Source organism: Papio anubis, chromosome 7 (assembly GCF_008728515.1).
Source record: "Papio anubis isolate 15944 chromosome 7, Panubis1.0, whole genome shotgun sequence".
In the NCBI taxonomy this organism is placed as follows: domain Eukaryota; kingdom Metazoa; phylum Chordata; class Mammalia; order Primates; family Cercopithecidae; genus Papio; species Papio anubis.
Window position 1 is genome coordinate 81,890,945 of NC_044982.1, and position 20,800 is coordinate 81,911,744.

General features: G+C 39.1%; 1 protein-coding gene across 1 annotated transcript in view; it reads left to right on the plus strand.

Moving 5' to 3' along the window:
- Positions 1-20,800, plus strand: part of LOC101000149 (transmembrane protease serine 9) — a 32,674-nt gene that overhangs the window by 10,926 nt on the left and 948 nt on the right. Inside the window, exons 7-9 of the mRNA XM_003901662.4 lie at positions 19,052-19,129; positions 19,893-20,040; positions 20,492-20,627. Of these exons, the coding sequence (XP_003901711.2) occupies positions 19,052-19,129; positions 19,893-20,040; positions 20,492-20,627 (362 nt within the window). The remainder of the gene's footprint in view (positions 1-19,051; positions 19,130-19,892; positions 20,041-20,491; positions 20,628-20,800) is intronic.

A 20,800-nucleotide genomic window follows, 5' to 3' on the forward strand; every position in this document is an offset into this window, starting at 1 on the left:
CAATTGCAACAAAAGCCAATATTGACAAATGGGATCTAATCACACTAAAGAGCTCCTGCACAGCAAAAACCATCAACAGAGTGAACAGACAACCTACAGAATGGAAGAAAATTTTTGCAATCTATTCCTCCAACAAAGTTCTAATATCCAGAATCTATAGGAACTTAAACAAATTTACAAGAAAAAAACAAACAACCCCATCAAAAAGTGGGCAAAGGATATGAACAGACACTTCTCAAAAGAAGACATTTATGCAGCCAACAAAACTATGAAAAAAAGCTCATCATCACTGGTCTTTAGAGAAATGCAAATCAAAACCACAATGTGATAGCATCTCACATCAGTTAGAATGATGATCATTAAAAAGTCAGGAAACAACAGATGCTGGAGAGGATGTGGAGAAATAGGAATGCTTTTACACTGTTGCTGGGAGTGTAAATTAGTTCAACCATTGTGGAAGACAGTGTGGTGATTCTTCAAGGATCTAGAACCAGAAATACCATTTGACCCAGCAATCCCATCACTGGGTATACACCCAAAGGATTAGAAATCTTTCTACTATAAAGAAACACGCACACGTATGTTTACTGCAGCATTGTTCACAATAGCAAAGGCTTGGAACCATCCCAAATGCCCATCAATGATAGATGGGATAAAGAAAATGTGGCACATATACACCATGGAATACTATGCAGCCATAAAAAAAGGATAAGTTTGTGTGCTTTGCAGGGACACGGATGAAGCTGGAAACCATCATTCTCAGCAAACTAACACAGGAACAGAAAACCAAATACCACGTGTTCTAATTCATAAGTGGGAGTTGAACAATGAGAACACATGGACACAGAAAGGGGAACATCATACACTGGGGCTTGTCAGGGAGTGGGGGGCTAGGAGAGGGATAGCATTAGGATGGATACCTAATGTAGATGATGGGTTGATGGGTGCAGAAAACCACCATGGCACGTGTATATCTATGTAACAAACCTGCACGTTCTGCACATGTATCCCAGAATGTAAAGTATTTTTTTAAAAGATACAGAACTGCAGACTGGATAAAAGCAAACCAACTATCTTCTGCCTTCAGGAGACTCACCTAACACATAAGGACTCACATAAACTTAAAGTAAAAGGGTGGGAAAAGGCATTTCATGTAAAAGGACACCAAAAGCAAGCAGGGTAGCTATTCTTATATCAGACAAAACAAACTTTACAACAACATCTGTTAAAAAGATAAAGAGTGACATATAATTGTAAAAGACCTTGTCCCACAGGAAAATATCATAATCCTAAAATATATGCACCTAACACTGGAGCTCCCAAATTTATAAAACAATTACTAATAGACCTAAGAAATAAGATAGACAGCAACACGATAATAGTGGGGGACTTCAATACTATACTAACAGCACTAGACAGGTCATCAAGACACAAGGCCAACAAAGAAACAATGGATTTAAACTATACATTGGAACAAATGGACTTAACAGATATAAACAGAACATTTCATCCAACAACTGCAGAATACACATTCTATTCAACAGTGTATGGAACTTTCTCGAAGATAGACCATATAATAGGCCATAAAATGAGCCTCAATAAATTTAAGAAAACTGAAATTATATCAAGTACTCTCTCAGAGCACAGTGGAAAAAAACAAGAAATCAACCCCAAAAGGAGCCTTCAAAATCATGCAAATACATGGAAATTAAATAACCTGATCCTGAATGAGCACTGGGTCAAAAACAAAATCAAGATAGAAATGAAAACTTCTTTTATTATTATTATTATACTTTAAGTTCTATACCTATGGAAATTAAAAATTCTTTGAACTGAATGATGATAATGACACAACCTATCAAAACCTCTGGGATACAGCAAAGGTGATACTAAGAGGAAAGTTCATAGCTCTGAATGCCCACATCAAAAAGACTGAAAGCTCACAAACTAACATTCTAAAGTCACAACTCAAGGAGCTAGAGAAACAATAACAAACTAAACCCAAACCCAGCAGAAGAAAGGAAATAACCAAGATCAGAGCAGAACTAAATGAAATTGAAACAAAAAAAAATACAAAAGATAAATGAAACAAAAAGCTGTTTCTTTGAAAAGATAAATAAAATTGATAGACCATTAGCAAGATTAACCAAGAAAAGAAGAGAGAAAATCCAAATAACCTCATTAAGAAATGAAACAGGAGATATTACAATTGACACCACTGAAATACAAAAGATCATTCAGGGCTACTATGAACACCTTTATGCACATAAACTAGAAAATCTAGAAGAGATAGATAAATTCCTGGAAAAACACAACACTACTAGCTTAAATCAGGAAGAATTAGATACCCTGAACAGACCAATAACAAGCAGTGAAATTGAAATTGAAAAATTACCAAATTTGGTTGGTAACTGAAAAATTACCAACAAAAAAAACATTCAGGACCAGATGGATTCACGGCAGAATTCTTCCAGACATTCAAAGAAGAATTGGTACCAATCCTTTTGATACTATTCCACAAGATAGAGAAAGAAGGATCCCTAATTCATTCTATGAAGCCAGCATCACCCTAATACCAAAACCAGGAAAGGACATAACCAAAAAAGAAAACTACAAACCAATATCCTTGATGAACTTAGATGCTAAAATCCTTAACAAAATACCAGCTCACTGAATCCAACAACATAAGAAAAGGATAATCCATCATAATCAAGTGGTTTACATACCAAGTAGCAGGGATGATTAACATAGGCAAGTCAATAAACGTGATACATCACATAAAAAGAATTAAAAACAAAAATCACATGATCATCTCAATTGATGCAGAAAAAGCATTCAGCAAAATCCAGCACCACTTTACGATTAAAACTCTCAGCAAAATCAGCATACAAAGGACACACCTCAATGTAATAAAAGCCATCTATGACAAATCCACAGAGAACATGATACTGAATAAAGTTGAAAGTCGTCCCTCTGAGAACTGGAACACAACAAGGATGCCCACTGTCACCACTTCTCTTCAACATAGTATTGGAAGTCCTAGCCAGAGCAATCAGACAAGAGAAAGAAATAAAGTGCATCCAAATGGGTAAAGAGGAAATCAAACTGTCACTGTTTGCTGGTGATAGAATTGTTTACTTTGAAAACCCAAAAGACTCCTCCAGAAAGCTCCTAGAAGTGATAAAAGAATTCAGGAAAGTTTCTGGATACAAGATTAATGTACACAAATCAATAGGTCTTCTATACATCAACAGCGACCAAGTGGAGAATCAAATCAATAACTCAATCCTTTTTACAGTAGCTGGAAAATAAATAAATAAATAAAATACTTAGGAATATACCTACCCAAGGAGTCAAAAGACCTCTACAAGGAAAACTACAAAGCACTGCTGAAAGAAATCATAGATGACACAAACAAATGGAAACACATCCCATGTTCATGGATGAGTAGAGTCAATATTGTGAAAATGACCACACTGCCAAAAGCAATCTACAAATTCAATGCAATCCCCATCAAAATACCACCATCATTCTTTACAGAATTAGAAAAAACAATTCTAAAATTCATATGAAACCAAAAAATAGCCCACATAGCCAAAGTAAGACTAAGCAGAGAGAACAAATCTGGAGGCATCACACTGCCTGATTTCAAATTATATTATAAAGTCATTGTCACCAAAACAGCGTGGTATTGGTATAAAAATAGATACATAGACCAATGGAACAGAATAGGGAACCCAGAAATAAACCCAAATACTTACAGCCAACTGATCTTTGACAAAGCAAACAAAAACATAAAGTGGGAAAAGGACACCCTTTTCAACATATAGTGCTGGGATAATTGACTAGCCACATGTAGGAGAATGAAACTGAATTCTCATCTCTCACCTCATATAAAAATCAACCAAGATGGCTTGAGGACTTAAATGTAAGACCTGAAACTATAAAAATTCTAGAAGAAAACATTGGAAAACCCCTTCTAGATATTAGCTTAGGCAAGGATTTCATGCCCAAGTACCCAAAAGCAAATGCAATAAAAACAAAGATAAATAGTCAGGGCTTAATTAAACAAAAGAGCTTCTGCATAGCAAAAGGAACCATCAGCAGAGTAAACAGACAACCAATAGAGTCAGAAAATCTTCGCAATCTATATATCTGACAAAGGACTAATATCCAGAATCTGCAACAAACTCAAACAAATCAGAAAGAAAAAAACATCCCATCAAAAAGTGGGCTAAGCATATGAATAGACAATTCTCAAAAGAAAATTTACAAATGGCCAACAAACATATGAAAAACTGTTCAGCATCAATAAAGATCAGGGCAATACAAATGAAAACCACAATGCAATACCACCTTACTCCTGCAAGAATGGCAATAATCAAAAAATCAAAAAACAGTAGATGTTGGCATAGAGGAATAGATGCGAGGAACAGGGAACACTTCTACAAAGCTGATGGGAATGTAAATTTGCACAACCACTATAGAAAACAGTGTGGAGATTCCTAAAAGAACTAAAAGTAGAACTGTCATTTGATCCAGCAATCCCACTACTGGGTCTCTACTCAGAGGAAAAGAAGTCATTATACGAGAAACAAACTTGCACATGCATGTTTACAGCAGCACAATTCACAATTGCAAAATCGTGGAACCAACGCAAATGCCCATCAATCAACAAGTGGATAACGAAACTGGTATATTTGGTGCCCAAGATGGCTGAATAGGAACAGATACAGACTCCTGCTCCCAGCATGAGTGAAACAGAAGACGGGTGATTTCTGCATTTTCAACTGAGGTACCGGGTTCATCTACTGGGCAGTGCCGGACAATCGGTGCTGATCAGCTGGTGCAGCCAGACCAGCTAGAGCTGAAGCAGGGCGAGACATCATCTCACCTGGGAAGTGAAAGGGAGAAGGGAATCCCTTTTCCTAGCCAAGAAAAACTGACACACACAACAACTGGAAAATCGGGTAACTCCCACCCTAATACTGTGCTTCACCAAGGGTTTTAGCAAACTGGCACACCAGTATATATCCCACACCTGGACAGGAGGGTCCCACGCCCACAGAGCCTCCCTCATTGCACCTACAGCAGTCTGAGATCTAACTGCAAGGCAGCAGCAAGGCTGGGGGAGGGGTGTCTGCCATTGCTGAGGCTTAAGTAGGTAAATAAAGTCCCTGGGAAGCTTGAATTTGGTGGAGCCCACCACAGCTGAAGGAGGCCGGCCTGCCTCTGTAGACTCCTCCTCTGGGAGTCTCATTTACCTCGGCAGAGGTAAATGCCCCTGTCTGATAGCTTGGAAGAGAGCAGTGGATCTCCCAGCATGGAGGTTGAGATCTGAGAACGGACAGACTGCTTGCTCAAGTGGGTCCCTGACTCCTGAGTAGCCTAACGGGGAGACATCCCCCACTAGGTGCAGAACGACACCTCACATCTCACACAGTGTGGTACACGCCTGAGATGAAGCTTCCAGAGCAAGAATCAGACAGCAACACTCGCTGTGCAGCCATATTCTATCTTCTGCAGCTTCCGCTGCTGATACCCAGGCAAACAGGGTCTGGAGTGGACCTCAAGCAAACTCCAACAGACCTACAGCTGAGGGTCCTGACTGTTAGAAGGAAAACTAACAAACAGAAAGGACACTCACACCAAAACCCCATCAGTACGTCACCATCACCAAAGACCAAAGGCAGATAAAACCACAAAGATGGGGAAAAAGCAGGGCAGAAAAGCTAGAAATTCAAAAAATCAGAGCACATCTCCCCCTCCAAAGGAACGCAGCTCATCGCCAGCACCGGAACAAAGCTGGACGGAGAATGACTTTGACAAGTTGAGAGAAGAAGGCTTCAGTCGATCAAACTTCTCAGAGCTAAAGGAGGAACTACATAACCAGCGCAAAGAAACTAAAAACCTTGAAAAAAGAACGGATGAATGGATAACTAGAATAATCAATGCAGCGAAGACCTTAAAAGAACTGATTGAGATGAAAACCATAACATGAGAAATACGTGATAAATGCACAAGCTTCAGTAACCAACTCGACCAACTGGAAGAAAGAGCATCAGCAATTGAAGATCAATTGAATAAAATGGAGCAAGAAGAGAAGTGTGGAGAAAAAAGAGTAAAAAGAAATGAACAAAGGCTCCAAGAAGTATGGGATTACGTGAAAAGACTAAATCTGCATCTGAGTGGTGTGACTGAAAGTGATGGAGAAAATGGAACCAAATTGGAAAACACTCTGTAGGATATCATCCAGGAGAACTTCCCCAACCTAGCAAGGCAGGCCAACACCCAAATTCAGGAAACACAGAGAACACCACAAAGATACTCCTTGAGAAGAGCAACTCCAACACACACAATTGTCAGATTCACCAAAGTTGAAATGAAGAAAAAAATGTTAACAGCAACTAGAGAGAAAGGTCGGATTACACACAAAGGGAAGCCCATCAGACTAACAGCAGATCTCTCGGCAGAAACTCTCCAAGCCAGAAGAGAGTGGGGGCCAATTTCAACATTCATAAAGAAAAGAATTTTCAACCCAGAATTTCATATCCAGCCAAACTAAGTTTCATAAGTGAAGGAGAAATAAAATCCTTTACAGACAAGCAAATGCTTAGAGATTCTTTCACCACCAGGCCTGCCCAACAACAGATCCTGAAGGAAGCACTAAACATGAAAAGGAACAACAGGTACCAGCCATTGCAAAAACATGCCAAAATGTAAAGTCCATCAATGCTAGGAAGAAACTGCATCAACTAGTGAGCAAAATAACCAGCTAATATCTTAATGACAGGATCAAGTTCACACATAACAATATTAACCTTAAATGTAAATGTACTAAATGGTCCAATTAAAAGACATAGACTGGCAAATTGGATAGAGTCAAGACACATCAGTTTGCTGTATTCAGGAGACCCATCTCACATGCAGAGACACACATAGGCTCAAAATAAAGGGATGGAGGAAGATCTACCAAGCAAATAGAAAACAAAAAAAAAGCAGGGGTTGCAATCTTAGTCTCTGATAAAACAGACTTTAAACCATCAAAGATCAAAAGAGACAAACAAGGCCATTACATAACGGTAAAGGAATCAATTCATCAGGAAGAGCTAACTATCCTAAATATATATGCACCCAATACAGGAGTACCCAGATTCGTAAAGCAAGTCCTTAGAGACTTACAAAGAGACTTAGATTCCCATACAATAATAATGGGAGACTTTAACACCCCACTGTCAACATTAGACAGATCAATGAGACAGAAAGTTAACAAGGATATCCAGGAATTGAAATCAACTCTGCACCAAGTGGACCTCATAGACATCTACAGAACTCTCCACCCCAATCAACAGAATATACATTCTTCTCAGCACCACATCACACTTATTCCAAAACTGACCACATAGTTGGAAGTAAAGCACTCCTCAGCAAATATAAAGGAACAGAAATTATAACAGACTGTCTCTCACCACAGTGCAATTAAACTAGAACTCAGGACTAAGAAACTCAATCAAAACCGCTAAACTACATAGAAACTGAACAACCTGCGCCTGAATGACTACTGGGTACATAACGGAATGAAGGCAGAAATAAAGATGTACTTTGAAACAAATGAGAACAAAGATACAATATACCAAAATCTCTGGGACACATTTAAAGCAGTGTGTAGAGGGAAATTTATAGCACTAAATGCCCACAAGAGAAAGCAGGAAAGATCTAAAATTGACACCCTAACATCACAATTAAAAGAACTAGAGAAGCAAGAGCAAACACATTCCAAAGCTAGCAGAAGGCAAGAAATAACTAAGATCAGCGCAGAACTGAAGGAGATAGAGACACAAAAAACCCTCCAAAAAATCAATGACTCCAGGAGCTGGTTTTTTGAAAAGATCAACAAAATTGATAGACCACTAGCAAGATTAATAAAGAAGAAAAGAGAGAAGAATCAAATAGACGCAATAAAAAATGATAAAGGGGATATTGCCACTGACCCCACAGAAATACATACCACCATCAGAGTATACTATAAACACCTCTACGCAAATAAACTAGAAAACCTAGAAGAAATGGATAATTTCCTGGACACTTACACTCTCCCAAGACTAAACCAGGAAGAAGTTGAATCCCTGAATAGACCAATAGCAGGTTCTGAAATTAAGGCAATAATTAATAGCCTACCAACCAAAAAAAGTCCAGGATCAGATGGATTCACAGCCGAATTCTACCAGAGGTACAAGGAGGAGTTGGTACCATTCTTTCTGAAACTATTCCAATCAATAGAAAAAGAGGGAATCCTCCCTAACTCATTTTATGAGGCCAACATCATCCTGATACCAAAGCCTGACAGAGATACAACAAAAAAAGACAATTTTAGACCAATATCCCCGATGAACATCGATGCAAAAATCCTCAATAAAATACTAGCAAACTGAATCCAGCAGCACCTCAAAAAGCTTATCCACCATGATCAAGTGGGCTTCATTCCTGGGATGCAAGGCTGGTTCAACATACGCAAATCAACAGACGTAATCCAGCATATAAACAGAACCAAAGACAAAAACCACATGATTATCTCAATAGATGCAGAAAAGGCCTTTGACAAAATTCAGCAACCCTTCATGCTAAAAACTCTCAATAAATTCAGTATTGATGGAACGCATCTCAAAATAATAGGAGCTATTTATGACAAACCCACAGCCAATATCATACTGAATGGGCAAAAACTGGAAGCGTTCCCTTTGAAAACCGGCACAAGACAGGGATGCCCTCTCTCACCACTCCTATTCAACATGGTGTTGGAAGTTCTGGCTAGGGCAATCAAGCAAGAGAAAAGAAATAAAGGGTATTCAGTTAGGAAAAGAAGAAGTCAAATTGTCCCTGTTTGCAGATGACATGATTGTATATTTAGAAAACCCCATTGTCTCAGCCCAAAATCTCCTTAAGCAGATAAGCAACTTCAGCAAAGTCTCAGGATACAAAATCAACGTGCAAAAATCACAAGCATTCTTATACACCAGGAACAGACAAACAGAGAGCCAAATCATGAATGAACTCTCATTCACAATAGCTTCAAAGAGAATAAAATGCCTAGGAATCCAACTTACAAGGGATGTAAAGGACCTCTTCAAGGAGAACTACAAACCACTGCTCAGTGAAATAAAAGAGGACACAAACAAATGGAAGAACATACCATGCTCATGGATAACAATCAATATTGTGAAAATGGTCATACTGCCCAAGGTAATTTATAGATTCAATGCCATCCCCATTAAGCTACCAATGACTGTCTTCACAGAATTGGAAAAAAACTGCTTTAAAGTTCATATGGAACCAAAAAAGAGGCCGCATTGCCAAGACTATCCTAAGCCAAAAGAACAAAGCTGGAGGCATCACGCTACCTGACTTCAAACTATACTACAAGGCTACACGAACCAAAACAGCATGGTACTGGTACCAAAACAGAGATATAGATCAATGGGACAGAACAGAGCCCTCAGAAATAATACCACACATCTACAGCTCTCTGATCTTTGACAAACCTGACAAAAACAAGAAATGGGGAAAGGATTCCCTATTTAATAAATGGTGCTGGGAAAATTGACTAGCCATAAGCAGAAAGCTGAAACCGGATCCTTTCCTTACTCCTTATATGAAAATTGATTCAAGATGGATTAGAGACTTAAATGTTAGACCTAAAACCATAAAAACCCTAGAAGAAAACCTAGGTAATACCATTCAGGACATAGGCATGGGCAAGGACTTCATCTCTAAAACACCAAAAGCAACAGCAACAAAAGCCAAAATTGACAAATGGGATCTAATTAAACTAAAGAGCTTCTGCACAGCAAAAGAAACTACCATCAGAGTGAACAGGCAACCTACAGAATGGGAGACAATTTTTGAAATCTACTCATCTGACAAAGGGCTCATATCCAGAACCTATAAAGAACTCAGTCAAATTTACAACAGAAAAACAACCCTATCAAAAAATGGGCAAAGGATACGAACAGACACTTCTCAAAAGAAGACATTCATACAGCCAACAGGCACATGAAAAAATGCTCACCATCACTTGCCATCAGAGAAATGCAAATCAAAACCACAATGAGATATCATCTCACACCTGTTAGAATGGCAATCATTAAAAAATCAGGAAACAACAAGTGCTGGAGAGGATATGGAGAAATAGGAACACTTTTACACTGTTGGTGGGACTGTAAACTAGTTCAACCATTGTGGAAAACAGTGTGGCAATTCCTCAAGGATCTAGAACTAGAAATACCATTTGACCCAGCCATCGCATTACTGGGTATATACCCAAAGGATTATAAGTCATGCTGCTATAAAGACACATGCACCTGTATGTTTATTGCAGCACTATTCACAATAGCAAAGACTTGGAATCAACCCAAATGTTCATCAGTGACAGACTGGATTAAGAAAATGTGGCACATATACACCATGGAATACTATGCAGCCATAAAAAAGGATGAGTTCATGTCCTGTGTAGGGAGATGGATGTAGCTGGAAACCATCATTCTCAGCAAACTATAGCAAAAACAGAAAACCAAATACCACATGTTCTCACTCATAGGTGGGAATTGAACAATGAGATCACTTGGACACAGGAAGGGGAGCATCACACAATGGGTCCTATTGTGGGGAGGGGGTAGGGGGAGGGATAGCATTAGGAGATATACCTAATGTAAATGACAAGTTAATGGGTGCAGCACAGCAACAAGGCACATGTATACATATTGAACAAACCTGCACATTGTGCACATGTACCCTAGAACTTAAAGTATGATAAAAAAAAGTATCCATAAATAGCTCACAGCTTAGTATATAAAATCAGATATGTAAATAAGTAATCTGTAATTAGACTAATTACAGTCAGATTATTCCTATTTTATAATATCTAAAAAAAATTGTAAAAGAAATAAAATCCTTCCTCAGAAAAAAAAAGAAACTGGTATATTTATACAATGGAATACTACTTAGCCATAAAAAGGAATTAATTAATGGCATTCACAGTGACCTGGATGAGATTGAAGACTATTATTCTAAGTGAAGTAACTCAGGAATGGAAAACCAAACATTGTATGGTCTCACTGATATGCAGGAGCTAAGCTATGAGGATGCAAAGGTATAAGAATGATACAATGGACTTTGGGGACTTGGGAGGAAAAGTGGGAGGAGGACAAGGGATAAAACACAACAAATATGGTGTAGTGTATACTGCTCAGGTGAAGAGTGCACCAGAATCTCACAAATCACCACTAGAGAAATTACTCATGTAACCAAATACCACCAGTACCCCAATAACTTATGGAAAAATAAAAAATAAAATAAAATAAAATAAAATGAAAAGATATCTCATGCTCAGGAAAAAGAAGAATTAATATTGTGAACAATAACCATATTACCCAAAGCAATCCCTATCTATGAATTCCATGCAATTCCTATCAAAATGTCAATGACATTCTTCACAGGTGTAGAAAAAAATCCTAAAATTTATATGGAACCAAAAAAGATCCCGAATAGCCAAAGCAATCCCAAGCAAAAAGAGCAAAGCTGGAGGCATCACACTACTTGACTTCAAATATACTACAAAGCTATAGTAACAAAATCAGCATGGCACTGGCATTTAAACAGACATTTAAACTAATGGAACATAATAGAGAACTCAGAAATAAATTCATGTATTTACAGCCAGCTGATTTTTGACCGTTGCCAAGAGTACACATTGGGAAAAGGACACCCTCTTCAATGAATGATTCTGGCAAAACCAGCTGTCTATATGCAGAAGAATGAAACTAGATCCCTATCTCTTTTCATATACAAAAACCAACTCGAAATGTATGAAAGCCTTAAATGTAAGACCCAAAAATATAAAACTACTAGAAAAAAACATAGGAGTAATGCTTTAGGACTTCAATCCAGGCAAAGATTTCATGGTTAAGACCTCAAAATCACAGACAACAAAAACAAACATAGACAAAATAGACTATATTAAAATAAAAGCTCTGCACAGCAAAGGAAGCAACAGAATAAAGAGACAACCTGTAAAATGGGAGAAAATATTTGCAAACCATTCATCCAGCAAGGAGCTAATATCCAGAATACACAAGGAACTCAAAAATTCAACAGCAAAATAATAATAATAATAATCCGATGAAAAAGGGCAAAGGATAGGAATAGACATTTCTTAAAAGAAAATGGCCAACAGAGATATGAAAAAGTGTTCAACCTCATTCATTACCAGGAAAATGCAAATCAAAACCACCATGAGATATCATCTGACCTCAGTTATAATGCTATTATCAAAAAGACAAAATATAAGGAATGCTGGCGAGGATGCAGAGAAAAGGAAACTTATCCACTGTTGGTGAGAATATAAATTAGCACAGCAATTATGGAAAACAGTATAGAGGTTTCACCAAAAAATAAATAAATAAATAAATAGAGCTACCACATGATCCAGCATTTCCACTACTGGGTATTTATTCAAATGAAAGGAAATCAGTACATCAAAGGGATACCTGCACTTTCGTGTTTATGCAGCACTACCCACAATAGCAAAGATATGTAATCAAGCTAAATATTCACCAATGGATGAATCGATAAGGAAAAAAATTACATATATATATATATACACACACACACATATATATACACATACACAAACATACACACACACATCACCTTTACGTCTTTCTCACATCTACCCAGGATCTCAGAGGCACTGCTCAATCTTAGAAGTAAGCCTTTCTGCCAGGAAACATGAAGGACCTTGAATCTTTTTTCAAATCTTTCTCTGCCATAGCCAGGGCTTCTGCTTGCCTGTTTCCCTCTGACTACTCTGATGAGAAGATTTTAAGCAACTCCCAGTGATTTTGCTACAGCAAATTATGTATTTCAGGACCCTCTGAGGGGTTCACTCTTTCCTTTGTCACCTTTTCTTTCCTACAAGAATGCCAACGCAGGCCAGTTCTTGGCAACAAATCATCTGGCTCCCTGAAGACAACTGTGGTTGGAAGACAATAACTCTGGCACACCCCTCTCTCAGCACTGACCCTTAATAAAGCAATCACAAGTTCATCATTGGGAACTTCCCAAGGAGCTTCCAAAATGTCCTTTTAAGAGTGATTTTAAGGTAGCCCTGAGGGTCTGGAGCGATTCAGTACTATGCTGGTCTCCTATAAAGCCAAGAGGAAGTAAATTGGTTACTGACTAGAGTAGCATCAGAGGAAAGGAGGGGGATTTGACCCAGCAACAACTGGCAACTGCCTTCTCAGAGGATTTGCATTGTCAGTGGCTTATGGGGCCCAGGGAGGAGGTGGAAAACACTCTACATTAATGTCCCAACATCCCAGAGGAGAAAAAAATTATAACTGACGGAAATGTAATAAAACAGTCAAAAGCAGATGTAACCAGTTATAGATATTGTGAAACATATTGGTCTTTTTGTTCAAATATTATAATTTTTATTAAAATAAAAAATAAATTAAAAGTATGTGCCCCACTCTACTCATATATTCCCCCTCTCTATCTGAATGTTCTCTCTAATCCCCATCCTCTGGCAATCAGATTTTTTTTTAAATGTATTACAAAATGTACACACAAGAGTTCATAAAACATAAATTGAGAGTTTAAAGAGTAATTATAAGGTAAACACTACATTTTATGTCAGGAAATTGGGTTTGTTCAACACTACTGAAATCTGCTATATGTCTCTTCCTACTCAAAATGCCCTCTCTGCCCTCCAATTCCAGAGTTAACTACTTTTCTGACTTTGGTGATAACTATTTCCTTGCTTTTCATCATACATTTACCCCATATATATATATATATATAGCTATCCAATATATTTTCATTTTGCCTAGTTTTGAACTTTATATAAATAAAATTATATAGTCTTCTTGGGTTCTTTTAACATTATGCTTGTAAGATTCATTTGCATAGCTGCATGAAGGAAGTTTTATTTTTATGGGTAAGCAATATTCCATTATATGAATATACTACAATTTGATTATTCATGGTGCTGTTGGTGGACCAAGTGTTTCCAGTTTGAGGCTATCATGAACATGCTGCTATGACCTTCTTGGACACGTGTGTGGTAGAAATTTGCACCCAATGTTTCTCTAGGGTGTATACCTAGGATTGGGAAAAGAGCCAACATGGTAGCTGTAACTGGTATTGCACTTTTTTCTTTTTTCTTTCCTTGAGACAGGGTCTTGCCTTGTCACCCAGGCTGGAATGCAATGGCACAATCATGGCTCACTGCAGCCTCAACTCCCACTACAGCCTTCCAAGTAGCTAGGACTACAGGCACATGCCATCACACCCAGTCTCCAACTCCTGGGCTCAAGTGATCCCCCCACCTTGGCCTCCCAAAGTGCTGGGATTACAGGCATAAGCCACCATACGTGGCCTTCATTATGCTCAAATGAGTGCTTCTCTAATATCTAGTCAGGGTAACACGTTTTCATGTTTACTGACCACTTCGATTTCCTGTTTTGAGATAAAACTCTTCAAGTCTTTTGGCTACTGTTTTATTAAGTTAATTGTCTTCTTCATTGCAAGTTTGTTTTGTTTTGTTTTGTTTTGTTTTGAGATAGCCTCGCTTTGTTGCCCAGTGAGGCAATCTCGGCTTACAGCAACCTCAGCCTCCCCAGTTCCCCAAGCAATTCTCCCACCTCAGCCTCCCGAGTAGCTGAGGTTACAAGTATGTGCCACCATCCTGGCTAATTTTTTTGTGTATATTCCTAGTAGAGACGGGTTTTCACCATGTTGCTCAGGCTGGCCTCCAACTCCTGACCTCAAGTGATCTGCCCGCCTTGGTCTCCCAAGGTGCTGGGGCATGGGTGAGCCACTGCACCTGGCCAGATTTTTACAAGTTCTTTATATAATTTGAATATAAGCCCTTTGCTGGTCATGTGTATTTCAAGCATCTTTGCCTACTCTATGAATTGTCTTTTGTTTCAATCAATTTTGATGTGTCAAATTCGTCAGTCCTTTTCTTCATTATTAGTACTTTATATACAGTACTAAAATCTTTAGCTATCAGGAAGATATTCTTCCATTATGTATTCAAATCATTATTCCTACTTGGATCCATAATCTACCTAGAATAGGTTTTTTGATATTTTGGGAGAAGAAGGTCAAGTTTTATTTTTCCACATAGAAAATATGAGTCTCTGTAGGACACCATAAAGGCACTTTATTATCCCAGTACCATTTACTGGGGAGAAAAACGGAAAACAGTCTTTTCCCTATTATGATGAAAGGTGCAACATCCATCATAAATCAATCCATCCATGTGTATGTCAGTGTCCACATGCATGTGGAGTCCTTACTTCTGGTCCATTAGTCTATGTTTCTATGCCTCATCAGTACCACACTATCTTCATTCCCATGGCTTTCTTCGCTAAAACAAGTCTTCCATCTTATTCTCATTCTTTAGTGGTGTCCTGGCTATCATTAGCCATTTGTTTTCCAAATATACTTACAATCAGTTAAGTTCTATAAAATCCCTCTCATTGCAATGAATCTATATAGATCAATTTTGGGAGAGCTCACATTTTTACAATATTTAGTCTTCTTCCAATCTATGAACATGGAATCTCTCCACATTTAGGTCTTCTTGAATGTCTCTTCATTCAGTTTTACAAATTTCACTAAAGAGGTCTTTCACATATTCTTTTAGATTTATATTTAGTTATTTGATCATTTCCTTGCCATTTAAGTATTACTTTCTAAAAATTTCTTTCTAACGGTGTTGCAGTACATGTAGAAATATGATTGTTTTAAATTGATTTTTTCTAGCAAATCTGTAAAACTATTATTATGGTAATTTACCTGTAGATGCTTTTGGATTGTCTACGTATACTACCATTTCCTCATATCGTTACAATTTTGTTTTCTCTTTTTTCTGTCTTTATACCTTTCATTTCCATTTCCTACCTAACTGCACTGGCTGAAACCGCTAGTGTACTGTTGAACAGAACTGATAATAATTTGTATTCCGGCATTCTTGTAATGTTTTGCTCTCAAAAAAAGGTTTTAACACTTTTTCATTAAGTATAATGATTGCTATGGGAATTTTGTGGATAACTTCTATCAGATTAAAGACATTTCTTTTTATTCCTAGTCTGCTAAGAATATTTTTTAAGTAAATAAGGGTAAATTTTAGAAAATGTTTGAGGACTTCGTTGTTTCACTTAAATAATCACATGATGTTTCTTCTTTAATCAGTTCATATGATGTATTACAGCAATTTTGCTTTTCAAACGAAAAGTCATCTATGTGTTCCTAGGATAAACCCAAGTTACTTATGATATATTAATATCTATTTGCTTATTGATTGATTTGGTTTGCATCAATATTCGAAAGTTATATTGAGCTATAATGTTTCATTTCTATATTGTCTTTATTGGGTTTGGCATGGAGGTTATGCCAGTCCCATAAAGGGAAGGGTAGCATCCATTCTTCAGAAGAAACCATATAGCATTCTTTAAATATTTTCTATAGGTTACTCCTTAATGTGACCATCAAAAAAAAAGTTGAAACTTTGTGGATTCAGCACATTCCCTTGGAACAACAGTAGCTTCCTAACTAGACTCTCATTATTCCTTCAACCTGATCTGATAGTCACTTCAAGGCTGGTAGTTCTTCGAGGTTTGTAAAGTTTTTAGATATCTTAAACAACTTTGATTCCTTTTAACAAGAAGATTGCATGAAATTCTAAGTCACTATTAATGAAATTTCCTAATCAATATTTATTACATGACCGATTGCATATATTTTACTCCTCTTTTTTCGTATGTGCAGGTTTTTCTTTATCCCGTTCTTCTATTTTTAAGTTAAACTAACATTTTAAAACAAAACAAAATGTTGAAAAATTTTAATGAATTAAATTATGCCAAATGCTAAGGCACTAATAAAGGTGCTATACTATTCTCTCTTTGTTCCCTTCTTCTTCACGTTACTTTTCAGATGCATAAAGAGATTTGATAGAGCCTGTACAAGAGAAGAGGTTAAGCTCTGTGCAGCTCTAAAAATAAGTGAAAAAATTATATATTTATGTATAAGGAAAGGAACGCTAACATTCATGAGATTTTCAAGAGGGCCTATTATACTCCATAAAGCCTGGGAATTGTATCTCACACCAATTAGAATGGCTATTACTAAAAAGTCAAAAAATAACAGATGCTGGCAAAGTTGCAGACAAAAGAGAACATTTACACACTGTTGGTGGGAGCAGTTAAACCGTTGCGGAAAGCAGTATGGTGATTCTTCAAAGAGCTAAAAACAGAACTACCATTCGACCCAGCAATCCCATTACTGGATATTTGCCCAGAGAAATATAAATCATTCTACCATAAAGACACATGCACACAGATGTTCACTGCAGCACTATTCACAATAGCAAAGACATGGAAACAATCTAACTGCCCATCAATAGACTAAAGAAAATGTGGTACATATACATCATGGTACATATACGTATGCAGTCATAAAAAAGAATGGACTCATGACCTTTGCAGAGACATGGATGGAACTGGAGGCTATTATCCTTAGCAAACTAACACAGGAAACCAAAGAGTACATGTTCTCACTTATACGTGGGAGCTAAATGATAAGAACTTACGAACACAAAGAAGAAAACAGACAGTGGGGTAAGAAGAGTGAGAGGAGCGGAAAAGATAACTATTGAGTGCTGGTCTTAATATCTGGGTGATAAATATGTACAACAAACCTCCATAACGTGTGTTTACCTATGTAACAAACCTTCAGAGGTACCCCCAAACCTAAAATAAAAGTTAAAAATAAATACATAAGTAAAAGATTTTAAAAATAAAAGACAGAAAAAAGAGATTGGGAATTGTATTAGTCTTCAATTCTGCTATTTCTGCAAAAATTAGACTGGATTGTAATGGTTTTCTGTGCATACACAGAATCTTCTAAATATTTTTAAGTGTTTTTAATAATCCACTGTGTTACTCTGCAGTAATTTGCTGTTCTTTTCTCCCATTGTTGAGTATGTGGCTCTGGTTCCCTTATAGGTAGCACGGCAATGAATGTACCTCCTTCTCAGAAGCTTTTGCTCCTGGGATTAGGTTGATGGGCCTCTAATGTCACCAATGAAATGGGATCTTAGATATTTTCCAGCTAGGATATGACAGCTCCCAATAAAATCAAGTCACTAAACCTTTACTGCAAGCAAGGAGCCATTCTGGAACATAAAGACTTTAACCTTGGGTAGGAAGCAGGCAAGTAGAAGTCTTCAATTGCGTCATAACTTTCACTGAGGCCTCCAGTGACCTGAGAAAGTAATTGTGAGTGTCAGAGCCTTGTTCTTCCTTTTCTTTCTCCAGCAGCACGCTTCACCTACTCAGCAGAGTGCCTATGCAATCTGACTTGACAACTTCTAGAAAGAAATTGGAGCAACAGGGGTCTCAGCAGGGTGGTCTTGGGCCAAACAGTGAAAGCAGGCAGGCTTACCCTTTCCTCTTCTGCCCTCTTCAACTTTTTCCTGGTGTTCTTACCCACATCCCTCACCACACCACACCCTTTCATTCATCCTTGTCCCAGACTTATTAAGTATATACAGATAAGCAATCCAGGGAACTTGCATTCATTAAGAGAAACCCAGAAATTCAAAAGGACTGATGCTCTAAATCCAGAGGAATGGAAAACAGGAATTGGGCAGCTGCCAGCTTTCTTGCTTTGCTGGAGTATTCTGGAATTTGATGGATTGAGGGTTCTGGACACAATGCCCAAAGCCCCTTCCTTGTTGTGCTGGGTTCCTATTTCTGTTCTCAGCACTGACTCAACAGCTGCACAAGAGCTCGGCATGTTGGCTTGGATTACACCCTCTCACCCAGATCTCCGGCAGTTTGCGGGCAAACCTCCTGAGCAGCCTTGGGTGATGAAACCTATCGTGGTAGCAGGAGAATGGGACTGTGAATTCTCAATCCCCTATCCCCACCCCTTCCTTCCTCTCTCAGGGCCTTAAAGTCTAGCAGAAGGAAGCACAGCAGCAACTGACTGGGCAGCCTTTCAGGAAAGATGCAGCCACTCCTGCTTCTGCTGGCCTTTCTCCTACCCACTGGGGCCAAGGCAGGTGAGTGACCACCCCCACCCGCAGAGGCCTGACATCATCCCATAGATTCTTGAGCCAAATTGCCTTGTATATCCCAATTCCGTACTGTTGAGCAAGTTATTTGAATTCGTATTTCCTCAGTTTCCTCATCTATAAAATGAGAATAATATTAATACCGACTTTGCGGAGTTGCCATGAGAGTTAAATAAGTTAGAGTACTTAAATGTCTTGGAATTGCCCGCACACTGTAAGTGCTATAAAAACTTGCTTTGTATAAATAATTCGGCAGCATGTGTCAGAGTTTACCTAGGAGGTAAGAATACAGCAGTAACAGTACCATCAGCTCATGTCTAGATTTTTAAACACCAGTCCCACCTGGTCTTGAATTGGACTCAGAGGGCTCCGGGAAGCTCCACGAGGATGAAAGTATAAGGGAACTTCAGGAACAATCCTGTATTTACAGCAAAGCATCTCCTCAATACCTGAGGCTGAAGCTGGCCTTGCCTGGAACAAGGGTTGTTCTCCCTCTTTTGGAGAGGAGAAGGGAGCTGAGGCCTAGGGTGGGGAAAAGAGCTCCTTTCAAGACAGCAGTGTTTCCTGTAGAACCCAGGAGCCCCCTCCCAATCTGGTGCCCCATAGACTCCAACCCTCAGCACCATCTCCTCCCTCTCCTGCACCTTCTCTCCTGCCATCTCCATCTTCCAGCCTTTCTGGAGCCACCAATCTGGTACCCACACTGCAGGTTCAGCAAGCATAGAGTTAAGTGCCAAATGCTTCCTTCCAGGGGACATCATCGGAGGCCGGGAGACCAGGCCCCACTCCCGCCCCTACATGGCGTATCTTCAGATCCAGTCTCCAAGAGGTTGGATCAGCTGCGGAGGGTTCCTGGTGCGAGACAACTTTGTGCTGACAGCAGCTCACTGCTGGGGAAGGTGAGGAGTTAAGTAGCTTCCTGGGCAGCCAGGAACACAGCCCTGGGGAGCTCTTCAGAGCATCCGTCTGAAAGAAGGGTTGTAGCAACCAAAGGGTGAAAGAGGGACCAAGTGAGTCTTTGTGGGAGGGAACAGGCCAGTGTAAACGAGGAGGAAAGGAGGATATGATCAAAAAGAGCAAGAGGAAGAGATGGAAGACACATATTGGGGCTCAAAATATAAACTCAGGCTATTTATCAATTTAATCCGGGGCAGCAAACCTGAAGGCAACTACCACTCTGTCATCCCTAGCTCAGAGGTGCTGAGAAAGAGGATACAGCTGAGCCCCTGGGCCCTCCCATCCCCTCGATTCTGGTTAGCTGCAGTCTTGCCCTCCTGGTGCTGTCCGCCTACCCTGCAGAGCTGGTGGACCATAGCTCCTGCAGCCCAGACCTACCTCTTGCTTTTGCAGCTCTATAAATGTCACCCTGGGCGCCCACAATATCCGGAGACGGGAAAACACCCAGCAACATATCACTGCGCGCAGAGCCATCCGCCACCCTCGATATGATGAGCAGACCTTCCATAATGACATCATGTTATTGCAGGTACCACCTACCTGGCTCTCTGGCTCCTTCCTAGTGTGTCCAGGAACAATGGAGGAGGAAGTGAGGGCAAGGCTTCAGGGTAGCGGGGAGGATATGGGGCGTGTACTGCACCAGCGACCCCTGAGCCTTGGCTGGAGGCCCCAGCTGAGCGGGAATGCCTACATTCTTCCTCC